The following is a 13,352-nucleotide window of genomic DNA, read 5'->3' on the forward strand; positions in this document are numbered from 1 at the left end:
CACGGAAGGAGATTTACCGGAACGCTCAGATTCCGAAAGCAAAGTACGAGATACAATATAACCAGGAATCTAATGATCTTATCACCATAGCAACCACTAGAATTCCCACTGATTGGACCATTTCATTGGCCGCCAGGACAAAAGACTACTTTGTAGTAAAATGATTATTTATGCCTAAGTTCCCTTGTATTGTGACAAGTGAGTTGCGCAGGTACAGCGACAGCTCGGTAGAAGGAAAAACAGACGCGACACCTCGATTCTTCTGTGAAAAACTGTATAAAAATACATTTTGGTTACAGATTTTTTGTTGTGAGAAATAACGATAGCGGCGGTCGCAGTTTCTACAGATTTTTCTTTCTGGTGGGGGAAGGCGCAGCGAAGACGGAAATGTAAAGTCTGATCCAGGAGTAGGAGACCCCCAGGGCGCAATACACAGAGGTCAGCATCAGCGGCAGAAACGGCAGCTGGAGCCCCCACGGCGTCAGCGGGAAGAGCATCTCACAGAAGACCTCCAAGGGCACCAAGCCACAGAGATAGAGCGTCTCCGGCCAAGTGAGTAGAGGACCTTCCTTCCTGTAACAGACCATAGAGTGGGGAGTCAGGTGACTGGACAGGACTCACAGTATAGGTCATTCCAGTAACTGAACATAATATTACAGTAATATAACCCCCCAGCGCTATATATACAGTAATATAAACCTCCCAGCGCTATATATACAGTAATATAAACCTCCCAGCGCTATATATACAGTAATATAAACCTCCCAGCGCTATATATACAGTAATATAACCCCCCAGCGCTGTATACAGTAATATAACCCCCCAGCGCTATATATACAGTAATATAAACCTCCCAGCGCTATATATACAGTAATATAAACCTCCCAGCGCTATATATACAGTAATATAACCCCCCAGCGCTGTATACAGTAATATAACTCCCCCAGCGCTGTATACAGTAATATAACCCCCAGCCATGTATACAGTAATATAACCCCCCAGTGCTGTATACTGTAATATAACCCCCAGCGCTGTATACAGTAATATAACCCCCAGCGCTGTATACAGTAATATAACCCCCCAACGCTGTATACAGTAATATACCCCCAGCGCTATATACAGTAATATAACCCCCAGCGCTATATACAGTAATATAACCCTCCCAACGCTGTATACAGTAATATAACTCCCCCAGCGCTATATACAGTAATATAACTCCCCCAGCGCTGTATACAGTAATATAACCCCCCAGTGCTGTATACAGTAATATAACCCCCAGCGCTGTATACAGTAATATAACCCCCCAGCGCTGTATACAGTAATATAACCCCCCAGCGCTGTATACAGTAATATAACCCCCCAGCACTGTATACAGTAATATAACCCCCCCAACGCTGTATACAGTAATGACTGGTTTGATCTCATTTTGTTCCAATAAACCCCCTTTTATCTGCAGCCCTGGAGCCGCTGTTGCTGTCAGTCAGGTGATATTTTGGGTGACTTTCCCGGCACAAACACCACATTGAGCTGATGCTTTATGGCGATGCTAATGAAGTCCGTTCCTCCATAGACTTTCATTAGTCAGAGAGTCCGACTGGGTGATTAAGACCGAGCCATTCTATTGTTCCCCACAGGCGGTATGATAAGGAGTCGGGGTGTTTAGTAGATTGGGGTCGGATAACAGAGCGAGAATCATACAAACGGCTGATATGCAGCTGCCTGAAAACGTTATATAATGGGGCAAAATATACAAGTGTAAAGAAAGAAAATTGTGCAAAATTTCTGAAAATATTAGGAAGATTTCCTCTTTAGTAATAAGTCGGTTATTGTTCCCATTTAACTCCCAAACCCTCCTCCACGCTGCCTTAGTTCTGAAAAGCTTTCTGTGGCGCGCATGCACTGTATTCCACCCGCCAGCTTTCATCTACCTGGCAGTCAGAGGTAATTATGGCTCTTCTGAACTACACTGACCAGGTCCTCTCTCTGTGTCCATGGTACGAGGGGTGAGAGGGTAACGGCAATATTCATAGTTCTTTGAAATATAACAAATTTAAACATTTGCCGTAAATACCTGTTATTGCCAACGTTTCTCTTTAAACTTCTTACCTGAACAAGGACTTCAGGAAGGATCCGCTGAACGCGGTGAAAATCAGCATCAGCAAAATCTTAATCGGAAGTTCTAAACACGGAATCGGAATAAATTGAGAAACAGACAACGTTCTGTTTTACTGCAAGATACTGCATATTTGGGAACCTATCCGCTAAAGGTTGTATTTTCTACTATTGGGTATATTCACTAATATTCCATGCATAGCCCCCCCCCGTATAATATTTCCATCAGCGAGCTAGGCTTGGATAATATTATAGTTAAATACCCCCAGCGCTGTATACAGTAATACAACCCCCCCAGCGCTGTATACAGTAATATAACCCCCCCAGCGCTGTATACAGTAATATAACCCCCAGCGCTGTATACAGTAATATAACCCCCAGCGCTGTATACAGTAATATAACCCCCCAGCGCTGTATACAGTAATATAACCCCCAGCGCTGTATACAGTAATATAACCCCCCAGCGCTGTATACAGTAATATAACCCCCCAGCGCTGTATACAGTAATATAACCCCCCAGCGCTGTATACAGTAATATAACCCCCCCAGCGCTGTATACAGTAATATAACCCCCAGCGCTGTATACAGTAATATAACCCCCCAGCGCTGTATACAGTAATAATATAATATATGCAGCTGCCTGAAAACATGATGGGGCGAAACATACACATATATATATATATTGGTGTAAATGATGTTACCTTGGGCTGTAAAAAGCAGGGGGAAGAGAGAGTAATGTCCTGTGGTGGCCAAAAGCAGAAATATCCCAGCATCCTTTACACTCAACACAGACAAGATGCTGCAAAATAAATAATAAAAAAAAAAAATGTAAAATAAATAACTTTCAGTAGCTGAGCGATAGAGCGTCATGAATCGCACACACGGGACCCAAAAATAAAAAGCGATCCTTTTCTCACCTTAGTGGAAGTACGGCCAAGAGGATGGCTTTCTCGTGCACGTGCCAACCGAACATGAAAGAGCCGAGCGCGCACACAACCAGGCAGCGGAGGAAGCCTCGCGGACCTCGGGGGTTAAACCACAAGCAGAAGACGGCCGGCTGAGAAGAGATAAACGAGTGAATGTTACCCCAGCCAGGGGCAATAACCTGCCAGGTAGCTACAAAAACAAACGTACGCATGCGCGGAGGCCTCGGGAGAACTGAGCTGTGTGCTCTCTCAGGAAAGCAGGATCCCTGCTCCCCACTCAATGAGAGGATACGGTAAAGCCCTGCTAAAAAAATCTAAATATTTATAGACAGAAAATATAAAAAAAATTATGTTATTTTATTATTATTTTATTACCAGTATGGAGAGGAAGGTGCACAGTAACGTCGCCAGCGGCGTGACGGAGGGGAGGACATTGTGCTCAAATTCCTGAACCAGACCCCCGGTCATGGAACCGGCGCGGATATCGGATGGATCAAGCAGATGAAACCTCACACCTGTGTGAAAGCAGAAGCGTTTAGGAGGGGGGGGGGGTTACCTGCGGACAGGTGACACGGTCAAAATAATATCACCGCGTGCCACTCGTGTTATCTCTCCTTACTGTTTAGAGAGAGAGAGAGAGTGTGAGTGAGTGAGTGAGTGTGTGTGTGTGTGTGTGTTATATACACATATATATAATGCAGGTCTGTAACATGTGGGGCTTTAGTCCAATGAAAGAACTCAATAGGTTATTATGCGGGATTTCAAAGAAAGATATTTTCCAAAAATATTGAATTTTTAGTACCAATAATAGAAAGCGCTTTGTCTGCCACGTTGTACAACGCCCAGAAATTCGGAGCCCAATACGCATGGCAAAGACCTCTTTTAAAAGGGAAGAGTCGGGACAGAACTTGAGGGATTTGACCCTGAAAAATAAAATATATAATAATAATATAGGAACGTTACTATTAGTCTACGAAAATTATTAACCAGGCCTCATATTAAAAAGGTATGGGTAGCAAAATTGTTCCCTTTGGGGGAAATCAGCCTTTCACGTCCGCCCCGTCCCTGGACCCAATCGGTATCCATAACGCGCGTTTGGACCGCATTCTGTACGGCTGGGGAGGACCAGGGACACGGTGGCCGTTGGCATCGCCAGGTAAGAAAAGGGGTGCTTTCTACCAAACTCTAAAGTAACGTTTGCTTTAAAAGCCCATAAAATAAGCTACCACTTTAACAAATTAACGTTACTTATTGGTCAGAATAACACTGATGAAATGGCAGATAAGTGGAACAGCCTCCCAGCAGAAGTGGTAGAGGGTAATACAGTGAATCTAAGACGAGACCAACGACTGATCGGGGTTGGAGTCTTTACAGCAGACTAGACGGGGGCCGAATAAAGCGGTTTTAGATACCATGTATGCAAAAGGTCCAAAGGAAACGGCGAACACAAAGGAGACGATAAGCGCCAGGAGGAGGAAACGCGAGGGACTGAGGCTTCTCCAGCGTAAAGAGCCGTCTGCAGGGAAAAAAGGAAATATACAAACTACAAAGAAAACGTGACGTTTGATGACATCATATATATGAGCAACGAGATCATCGCTTAAAGAACCTTCATCTTCCACTGCCCGGATAACGGCCTTAAGTGGACACTCCAGCCATCGTCTGCACTTTAATGCATATGACAGGCGTGTGGACCCTTTACATTTTCATGTGGTCTGCCAAATACATGGGGGATTCTGCAAAATGCCCCCAAATGCATTTGCCCCTTTCCCTAGCCAAATGCCCCCGCATGTTACATCATCAACAATCAGATCCAGCGCTGGCTCTGCTTAACGCTGTCTGCGGGGGTCTGTGCAGACCCCAGCGCGCATGTATAACGTCTCCTCATTCAGAGCTCCTTCCTGCCATCGATTGGCTGCTTAAGCTGTCAATCAGGGACAGGGCGTACTCCCACTGATTTAATCGAAAAGCACTTGCTGCCACTGATTGACGGCTTCAAGCAGCCAATCAGCGGCAAGGAATTTCAGATCACGAAGAAACAAAGATTTTGCAGAATGCAGATAACTTCTCATTTTTTTTGGTATGGGCAGAACATTAGATTATTTATGTAGCGCCAGCAGATTCCGTAGCGGTGTTACAATAAGGGACGATGCATATATCTAGCAGATCATTTAAAATGACAGACATACTGGTACAGAAGGAAAAAAAGGGCCCTGATCTCGTGAGCTTACGATCTATCCGTGACATCAGAACTCACCAGGATTATTCCCCGTGAAGCAGTAGCACCGCAGCAGATAAATGCCGTACGCCGGGGCGACGTAGAGGTAAATGTGCTTGAAATTCAGAAGAACGGCGAAAAGGAAGGCGCTTTCCGCGTAGCGATTCTGAGAAGAGGAATAAGACGGAACGTTTAGCGGGGAGAAAGAAATTCCGATATCCTCGCAATCCGTATAAAACACAGAAGAACGCCTGTAACCACAAACATTCTCTTTATATATTCCTATTCTTTCTCACACGCAACGTTCCTTTCCTTAACAGACCCTCTGCGGAAATATTTCACGCTAATTAAATAAAAATAATTAAAAAAAATAATAAATTATACTGTATTGAAGCACAAAAGCCTGTAGGAAATAAAATAAAAAATAATAAAAACCTACTTTTAATCCTTTTTTATTATTATTTATTTATTTATTTTATCCCAGTCAGGATTGAACGTGAATCTGGTACATAATAAAATGTAAATATCGGGACACGGACGAACTCACTTGAAACGAGCGCGCGACGGAGAGGAGCAGGATCCCGGACAGAAGGCCATTGTACTGGAAGTGAATGTCTTCAATCGGGTCAGGAAACAGAACCGCAGAATTCGGAATCACATGACGGGGTTAACAGGGGCCGTTCAACCTATTCTGCTGATTTTATACTCCATTGAAGAACAAAAAAATGTATAAGAATTTAACAATAAAAATATTACAAAAAAAGGGGAAAAAAAAATACCAGAAAACTTTGCCTCAATCATGATTTTTTTCCCCCAACTTTTGAAAAGTTACTCTCGTAAGAGAGTCATCCCCCCTGAGGGTATCACAGAGGTGTCAGCAAGGTCCCCTTTTATATTTTGGGTCTACAGCGTGGAGCTCTGACGCTCTGAGAGCTGCAACTTTGTTTTCATGCCCAAAACGGCCCAAAACGTGCAGAACTTTTATTTTATTCTTTCCTCTGAAGGTTTCATTACTTTAGAAACAAACGATTTCTCTAATCTGCGGAGTCTCGGGACAAGAATAACGTGAAAGAGAAAGCTTTTTTTCCGGTGTTATTACGTAACTAGACATTTTTCACAGATCTGTTTAAGGATACGGTCCACGATTAACAGCCCGAAGTTCCAGAGCAGCAGGGCGGCCAAAACGAACGGCGGCTTCTCCAGGACGTCTCTGCGATCGCTCCTCCCGTCCACGCAACCGCAGCATCTGAACGGGATTAATGTGCCGAGGGCCACGTGCGGGAGGTCAGAGCAAGTTTGGCAACGGCAGGATAATGGAGTGCAAGCTTTCAGGACCACTGTGGTCTATAATACAATCTATATTATTTTATTTTTTTTTTCTCTCTGTGCTTCCTCCATTAATGTGACAAGGTGCCCCAAATTTACTTCTACACAAGAGAGCAAAGCAACATTTGGTGATGGAAGCGGCAGGATGGGATTCTCACAAAACCCGGGGAGGACTTACTGTTTGGCTGCGTAGATGAAGAGGAAGTCGCCGACGATGACAGAGAACCTCTGGAAGAGAACGGTAGCTTGACTCGCGTAGTTCAAGTTCTGCACCTTAAGCATCTCCGGGTCAACATACCGGGCCACGTAGGAGAGTAAACACTCAAACCACGCAAAGAACGGAGGGTAGTCGAGCGTCCACTCAGACGTCGCCTGGGAGCAAGCAAAGGCATGAATGAACAAGGACTTCATTCCTCATCATCCTCCGGCAGTCTGTGTTTGGCTAAGGATAATGGGAGCACATTGCCAATATCATTCTGTATGGTCGGCTGCGTTCAACTTGAAAAAAAAAAAAAGTTTCTTTTAAAGAGATATTTTAGACGTTTTTAACTCTTAAACCCTAAGCGCTAGAAATTGTGTTCCGGTAATTGATGCTCCCGATATCTGCGTACAAAATAAATAATACGTTTTTTAATTCCCTATAAATATACACGGCCGTTCAGAAGTTTGGCGTGACTTAGGAATATATTTGGTCCATTAAAATAACGTGAAATGGATCCGAAATCCAGCGCAGACGGGGTTAATGCTGTAAATGACTATTGTAGCTGGAAGCGGCTGATTTTTAATGGAATCTCTTCATAGGCGTACAGAGGCCCTTTATCACTCCCATCACTCCTGTGTTCCAACGGCCCTTTATCACTCCCATCACTCCTGCGTTCCAATGGCCCTTTATCACTCCCATCACTCATGTGCTCCAATGGCCCTTTATCCCTCCCATCACTCCTGTGTCCCAATGCCCCTTTATCACTCCCATCACTCCTGTGTTCCAATGGCCCTTTATCACTCCCATCACTCCTGTGTCCCAATGGCCCTTTATCACTCCCATCACTCCTGTGTCCCAATGGCCCTTTATCACTCCCATCACTCCTGTGTCCCAATGGCCCTTTATCACTCCCATCACTCCTGTGTCCCAATGGCGCCCCCCCCCCGTAAAATCATACCTCATAGTACCACCGGGAAACGGGCAGACTGTGGGTGATCGCCAGCCAATTTCTGTGAACTTCGAAGTCGGTGGAATGACTAAAACAAAAACAACAAAAAAAAAAATTACAAAACAGGGACAATACATGTTATTCAGAATTAACCCTTTCCTTGCCGCGGCTTTTTAGAGCCCTACGCGTCGCATGATTTCTGGGCCATTTTCACCGTACGTCGGTTTAATTAAGATTCCTCTTTTTTGTGTTTGATGAATCAACGCAAACGATGCATTTTTTTTTTTTCCTCCTCAGACAAAAAGGTCTTTCGTTTAAAAACCAAAGAAACGCACAAATAATAACTACTGTGAGTGCTATGGATCAAAAACAGAAAAAAATAGATTCTTTTTTTTTGAGCACGTTTATCGACACAATTTGGGTTGAGATCCCTTTTGTAAATCTTGTGAATGGCTGGTGATGTCACAATGACATCGCCAAGCTCACTGCATTGTTTATTTTTCCCAATAAAGATGTGTTGATATAAACACGGAGTGGACACTGATTACATTTTATATCAGTCACGGCCTCATGTCTGTGTGTGCGAGAACGTGCTTATGGATAAGCAAAGTCTCCAATCGCATCTATGGTAGATCAGTGGAACAGCCTCCCAGCAGAAGTGGTAGAGGGTAATACAGCAAGAGTATTAAACATGCATGGGACAGACATACGGCTCCTGAATCTAAGACGAGACCAACGACTGATTAAGGTTTGAGTCTTTACAGCAGGAGAAACGGGAGACTAGACGGGGGCCGGATGGGGGCCGATCCACCGGCAGATTCTAGCTTTCTATGTTAAAAAAAAAGGCTTACGTTCCGGGTCAGTTCCAGGTTTTTCTTTGCTCAATACAAAAATAAAAGATTGGTGCCCCAGGAAGAATAAATAATTCTGCATACAATTAAAAAATAATTATGGTAAAAAAAGCATAAACAGTATTTTGTTTATTATCCTTAGCGGGGGCAATTCAGATTCTACTGGGGAACCCGCAAGACCCAAAGCGCGCGCAGGTACAACGATAATACATTTACCAGTCACGGGATACGACATGACTACAATTCCCATTATCCATTCTGCTTCAGAATCTAACAAAATGCTGGCTGAGGATCATTAGAATTACAGTTTTTAACGTGGTAAAAGCGTCTTGGTGTCCATAATTATGCCTGCAGTTTGTATTTATGGGAGGATAGAGGGGGCAGCAGGGGAGGAGAGAGGGGGCAGCGAGGGAGTTGAGGGGGGGACTGGCCAGACTAAACTGAGACACTTGGCAGGTATTGCCCATGGTCACTTGCCTGCTACATACTGAACTCTAATGTGAACGTTATTTAGGTATGAGGGACCGGAGCCCATCCCCCGCCGGCAGTTTCCGAGCGGCTCTTACTAGGTCTGTATCAGGAGACATTTCAGGAGAGACACCCCGACCGCGAGTGTCCCAAACCAGCCACCGTCCCCGCCGGTTTTACCCCGGGAGCTGCTGCCTACATTTCCGCCTCTGGAGGCCGCCATCTTGCTCCACCCGGAAGTTACACGCGGCGCTTCTGTTGTGGTTTTCGATCGCTTGTGACAACGCCCCCCGCCTACGTAACGTCGGGGGGCGTGTCCTGTCAAACCCGTTTAATGCTGCGCTGTGGTTATTACCCGGTTACCGTAATCACCTCTCATCCTGTCCTTCACGGATTCTGACCCAGGGGTTATGGAGCGATGCCGGGAATGTGGTCTTATTACCATAGCAGCCAGTGGAGTGGGCCAATCAGCAGCAACATTCCCATGTTGCTATGGTGATAATAACATCCTTTTTAAACCTTGAACATAATTGCTCTTTAGGCATAACCCTGATCAGGGCGCAGAATACCGGGACCGTCATTTATGTTTACGGGAAAACAATTTTACCGGTTCAATGAAAAGTAACGCGGAACATGGGGGCCTACATTCTACCCCTCCCCGGCTCATGTGCCCCCTCTGGTGGCAGGACAGTGATGGGGGGTTAGCCGGAGGTGGGGATCGGGATCGTTAGACGGACTGATGGGTGGGGAAGCGCCGTTATTCTATAGAACAAACGTTTAATGAGGGGAGATGTGGGGCGTCCTGCGGATTTACTCACCGTGGAAACAGGAACAGAAAGCATGGCGGCCATTAATTTTAGAAAATAATATACTTTGGTCCTGTCCTGTTGATTGGGGCAAATAGTTTAATTTTGGGAACAGACTACATTTACTCAAGTAGTAATAAAAAAAATTACTTCTGTGCTGTGTGTGGGAGCCGCCATCCTGCTGCCCCGTCCCAGGGTATAAATCGCCCCGCACCCTGAGATATCTGTGATAATAGCGCTACGGAGGGACCTGCGGGGCTGGAAACAATCTCTAGCGCTAGAGCCTCATGCGCCGTCCGCTACAACAACGCGGGGAGAGAACAGGAAGCGGCTTTCAACTTCCTGCTCGGGCTGAAAGGAGGGAGAGAACAGGAAGCGGCTTCCAACTTCCTGCTCAGGCTGACGGGAGGGAGAGAAGAGGAAGCGGCTTCCAACTTCCTGCTCGGGCTGACGGGAGGGAGAGAACAGGAAGCGGCTTACAACTTCCTGCTCGGGCTGACGGGAGGGAGAGAACAGGAAGCGGCTTACAACTTCCTGCTCGGGCTGACGGGAGAGAGAGAACAGGAAGCGGCTTACAACTTCCTGCTCGGGCTGACGGGAGGGAGAGAACAGGAAGCGGCTTACAACTTCCTGCTCGGGCTGAAGGGAGGGAGAAAAAAAAGGAAGGGCCCTGTATGTTAGTACTAGGATTTTAAGTGTAATTCTAAAGGTAATAGGGAGCCAGTGGAGGATTTCACAGAGTGGGGAAGCAGACTGTAGAGGAGAGAGTCGAGACAGTGGAGCGCCAACCAGAAGAGTGTTGCAGTAGTCAAGATGGGAAATGATAATAGAATGTACCAGAGTTTTTGTGGCTTCTTGGGTGAGGAGCGCGCAGAGAGAGGTTTTTTAGGTCCAAGCGGCAGGATCTGGCGAGGGACTGAATGTGAGGATGAAGGAAAGGTTAGAGTCAAGGATGACCCCAAGGCATTGGGCCTGGTTAGCAGGAGAGATAGTCGTGTTGTTAATGGTGATAGAGAATTCAGGTTCTGGGGTGGAGATGGAAGGAGGAAAGATAATGAGTCCAGTTTTAGAAAGATTAAGTTTCAGGTAGCGTTGTGACCTCCATGAAGATTATTACCAGAGGATCATTACAGAACCTAAACTAATACTGGGGTTAAATCAGTCCAGGCGCTTTAGGGCCAATGTCTGATAAATCACGTGCAGCCATGGACCGGATCTGCGGTACAAGTGGCAATAACGGTACATGGGGCATTTGCCCTGCTTCCCAGTCCGGTACAAAAATTACAACCCATTAATGTATGGGGGTTATAATACTGTATACAGAGCTGGGGGAGGGTTATATTACTGTATACAGAGCTGGGGGAGGGTTATATTACTGTATACAGCGCTGGGGGAGGGTTATATTACTGTATACAGCGCTGGGGGTTATATTACTGTATACAGCGCTGGGGGTTATATTACTGTATACAGCGCTGGGGGGTTATATTACTGTATAGAGGGCTGGGGGTTATATTACTGTATACAGGGCTGGGGGTTATATTACTGTATACAGGGCTGGGGGGTTATATTACTGTATACAGCACTGGGGGGTATATTACTGTATACAGCACTGGGGGTTATATTACTGTATACAGAGCTGGGTGTTATATTACTGTATACAGGGTTGGGGGTTATATTACTGTATACAGCGCTGGGGGGTTATATTACTGTATACAGCGCTGGGGGGTTATATTACTGTATACAGTGCTGGGGGTTATATTACTGTATACAGCGCTGGGGGGTTATATTACTGTATACAGCGCTGGGGGTTATTACTGTGTACAGTGCTGGGGGTTATATTACTGTATACAGCGCTGGGGGTTATATTACTGTATACAGCGCTGGGGGGTTATATTACTGTATACAGCGCTGGGGGTTATATTACTGTATACAGGGCTGGGGGGTTATATTACTGTATACAGCACTGGGGGGTATATTACTGTATACAGCGCTGGGGGTTATATTACTGTATACAGCACTGCTGGTTATATTACTGTATACAGAGCTGGGGGTTATATTACTGTATACAGGGTTGGGGGTTATATTACTGTATACAGCACTGGGGGTTATATTACTGTGTACAGTGCTGGGGGGTTATATTACTGTGTACAGTGCTGGGGGGGTTATATTACTGTATACAGCGCTGGGGGGTTGTATTACTGTATACAGTGCTGGGGGTTATATTACTGTATACAGCGCTGGGGGTTATATTACTGTATACAGCGCTGGGGGTTATATTACTGTATACAGCGCTGGGGGGTTATATTACTGTATACAGCGCTGGGGGGTTATATTACTGTATACAGCGCTGGGGGGTTATATTACTGTATACGGCGCTGGGGGTTATATTACTGTATACAGCGCTGGGGGGTTATATTACTGTATACAGCGCTGGGGGGTTATATTACTGTATACAGCGCTGTGGTTTAATTAAGTTTTCCCACTGACGATGGGTAATTTCATACCTTCCAACATCTTGATTGGCCAAATTGGTACTTTAGGTGGTTAGAGGTGGCTCTAGTTTGTGAGTGGGGCATTTAGAAGAATAATGGGATTTATTTACCCCATTTGATTTATAAAGCCGTTTCCTGCTGTTTCTATACACATTATCGGGGCTTTTAGGGCTGTAGAACCCTGCGATCCCCTCATACCCAGCAAACATTCTCACCTCCTAGAAAAGGGGGGCATCGGGGGGGGGGAGAGGGGCATCGGATTTAGGGACCAGAAAGAGATCGGCCAAACTGAACAGAGACACATTGGTAGGTTTGTGAACGTGAGCTGGAATCCAAGAATTTCTCTATCGCCCTAGAAATCTGACAAATTATTAAACCAATAGCATTAGGTTTAATGCTACCAAATAGACAGTTACTTTGTTACACGTTAGACTGTCAGGATTAAAAACAAAAGCAAATTAAAAAAAACCACAGAAATCATCCGAAATATTTTTTAAACATGTACCACATTTATTGAGATCGCACATGAAATTAAAATATTAAACCTAAAAGGACTTCTTTCTATATTAAAAAAAAAAGAAACACGCATGAACGTCTACTTCCTGCATAAATAAAGCTACGACTTTACTGTTACTTTCCTAAAACACGAAATAAATTAATAATTTACGCCGCTACGTCACAAATACTCGGGAATTAGAAACACAGAGATGTTAATATTACAAGATATACATTCTATGGTGTAACATCGCACGCGGGGGAAGGGACATTAAATAAAAAAAACATGATTTTTGATGTTTTTGTTCTTTTTTTTACCGTTATTTTTATAATTTCATAATATTCACTAGACATTTAACAATTCGGAAATGTTATTTCAGAACAATTGACAATGACAATTTATGAATATTTTATTGTTGGTGTTTTTTTTTTTTTGTTTTTTTTTAATTTTAATAAATCGAGAAACAAAACAAAAAAACAGGAAACAAACAAAAAAAAAGTAATCAA

At 44.5% G+C, this 13,352-nt stretch overlaps 1 protein-coding gene across 1 annotated transcript; it reads right to left on the reverse strand.

Annotated features, from left to right (window-relative positions):
• Positions 1-341: 341 nt before the first annotated feature.
• LOC149276030 (dolichyl pyrophosphate Glc1Man9GlcNAc2 alpha-1,3-glucosyltransferase-like) lies at positions 342-9,275 on the reverse strand. Its single transcript, XM_089503986.1, has 13 exons — positions 9,151-9,275; positions 7,743-7,821; positions 6,761-6,954; positions 6,393-6,502; positions 5,804-5,871; positions 5,296-5,422; positions 4,451-4,554; positions 3,841-3,961; positions 3,414-3,553; positions 3,030-3,169; positions 2,814-2,911; positions 2,107-2,179; positions 342-573 (listed from the first exon to the last, which is right to left on the reverse strand). The coding sequence occupies exons 1-13, from the start codon at positions 9,273-9,275 to the stop codon at positions 342-344; spliced, it is 1,611 nt and encodes a 536-aa protein (XP_089360112.1).
• Positions 9,276-13,352: the final 4,077 nt, after the last annotated feature.

The sequence above is a fragment of the Sceloporus occidentalis genome, unplaced genomic scaffold (assembly GCF_023333645.1).
Source record: "Sceloporus occidentalis isolate IW3139 unplaced genomic scaffold, rSceOcc1.0.p SCAF_250, whole genome shotgun sequence".
Classification (NCBI taxonomy): Eukaryota; Metazoa; Chordata; class Lepidosauria; order Squamata; family Phrynosomatidae; genus Sceloporus; species Sceloporus occidentalis.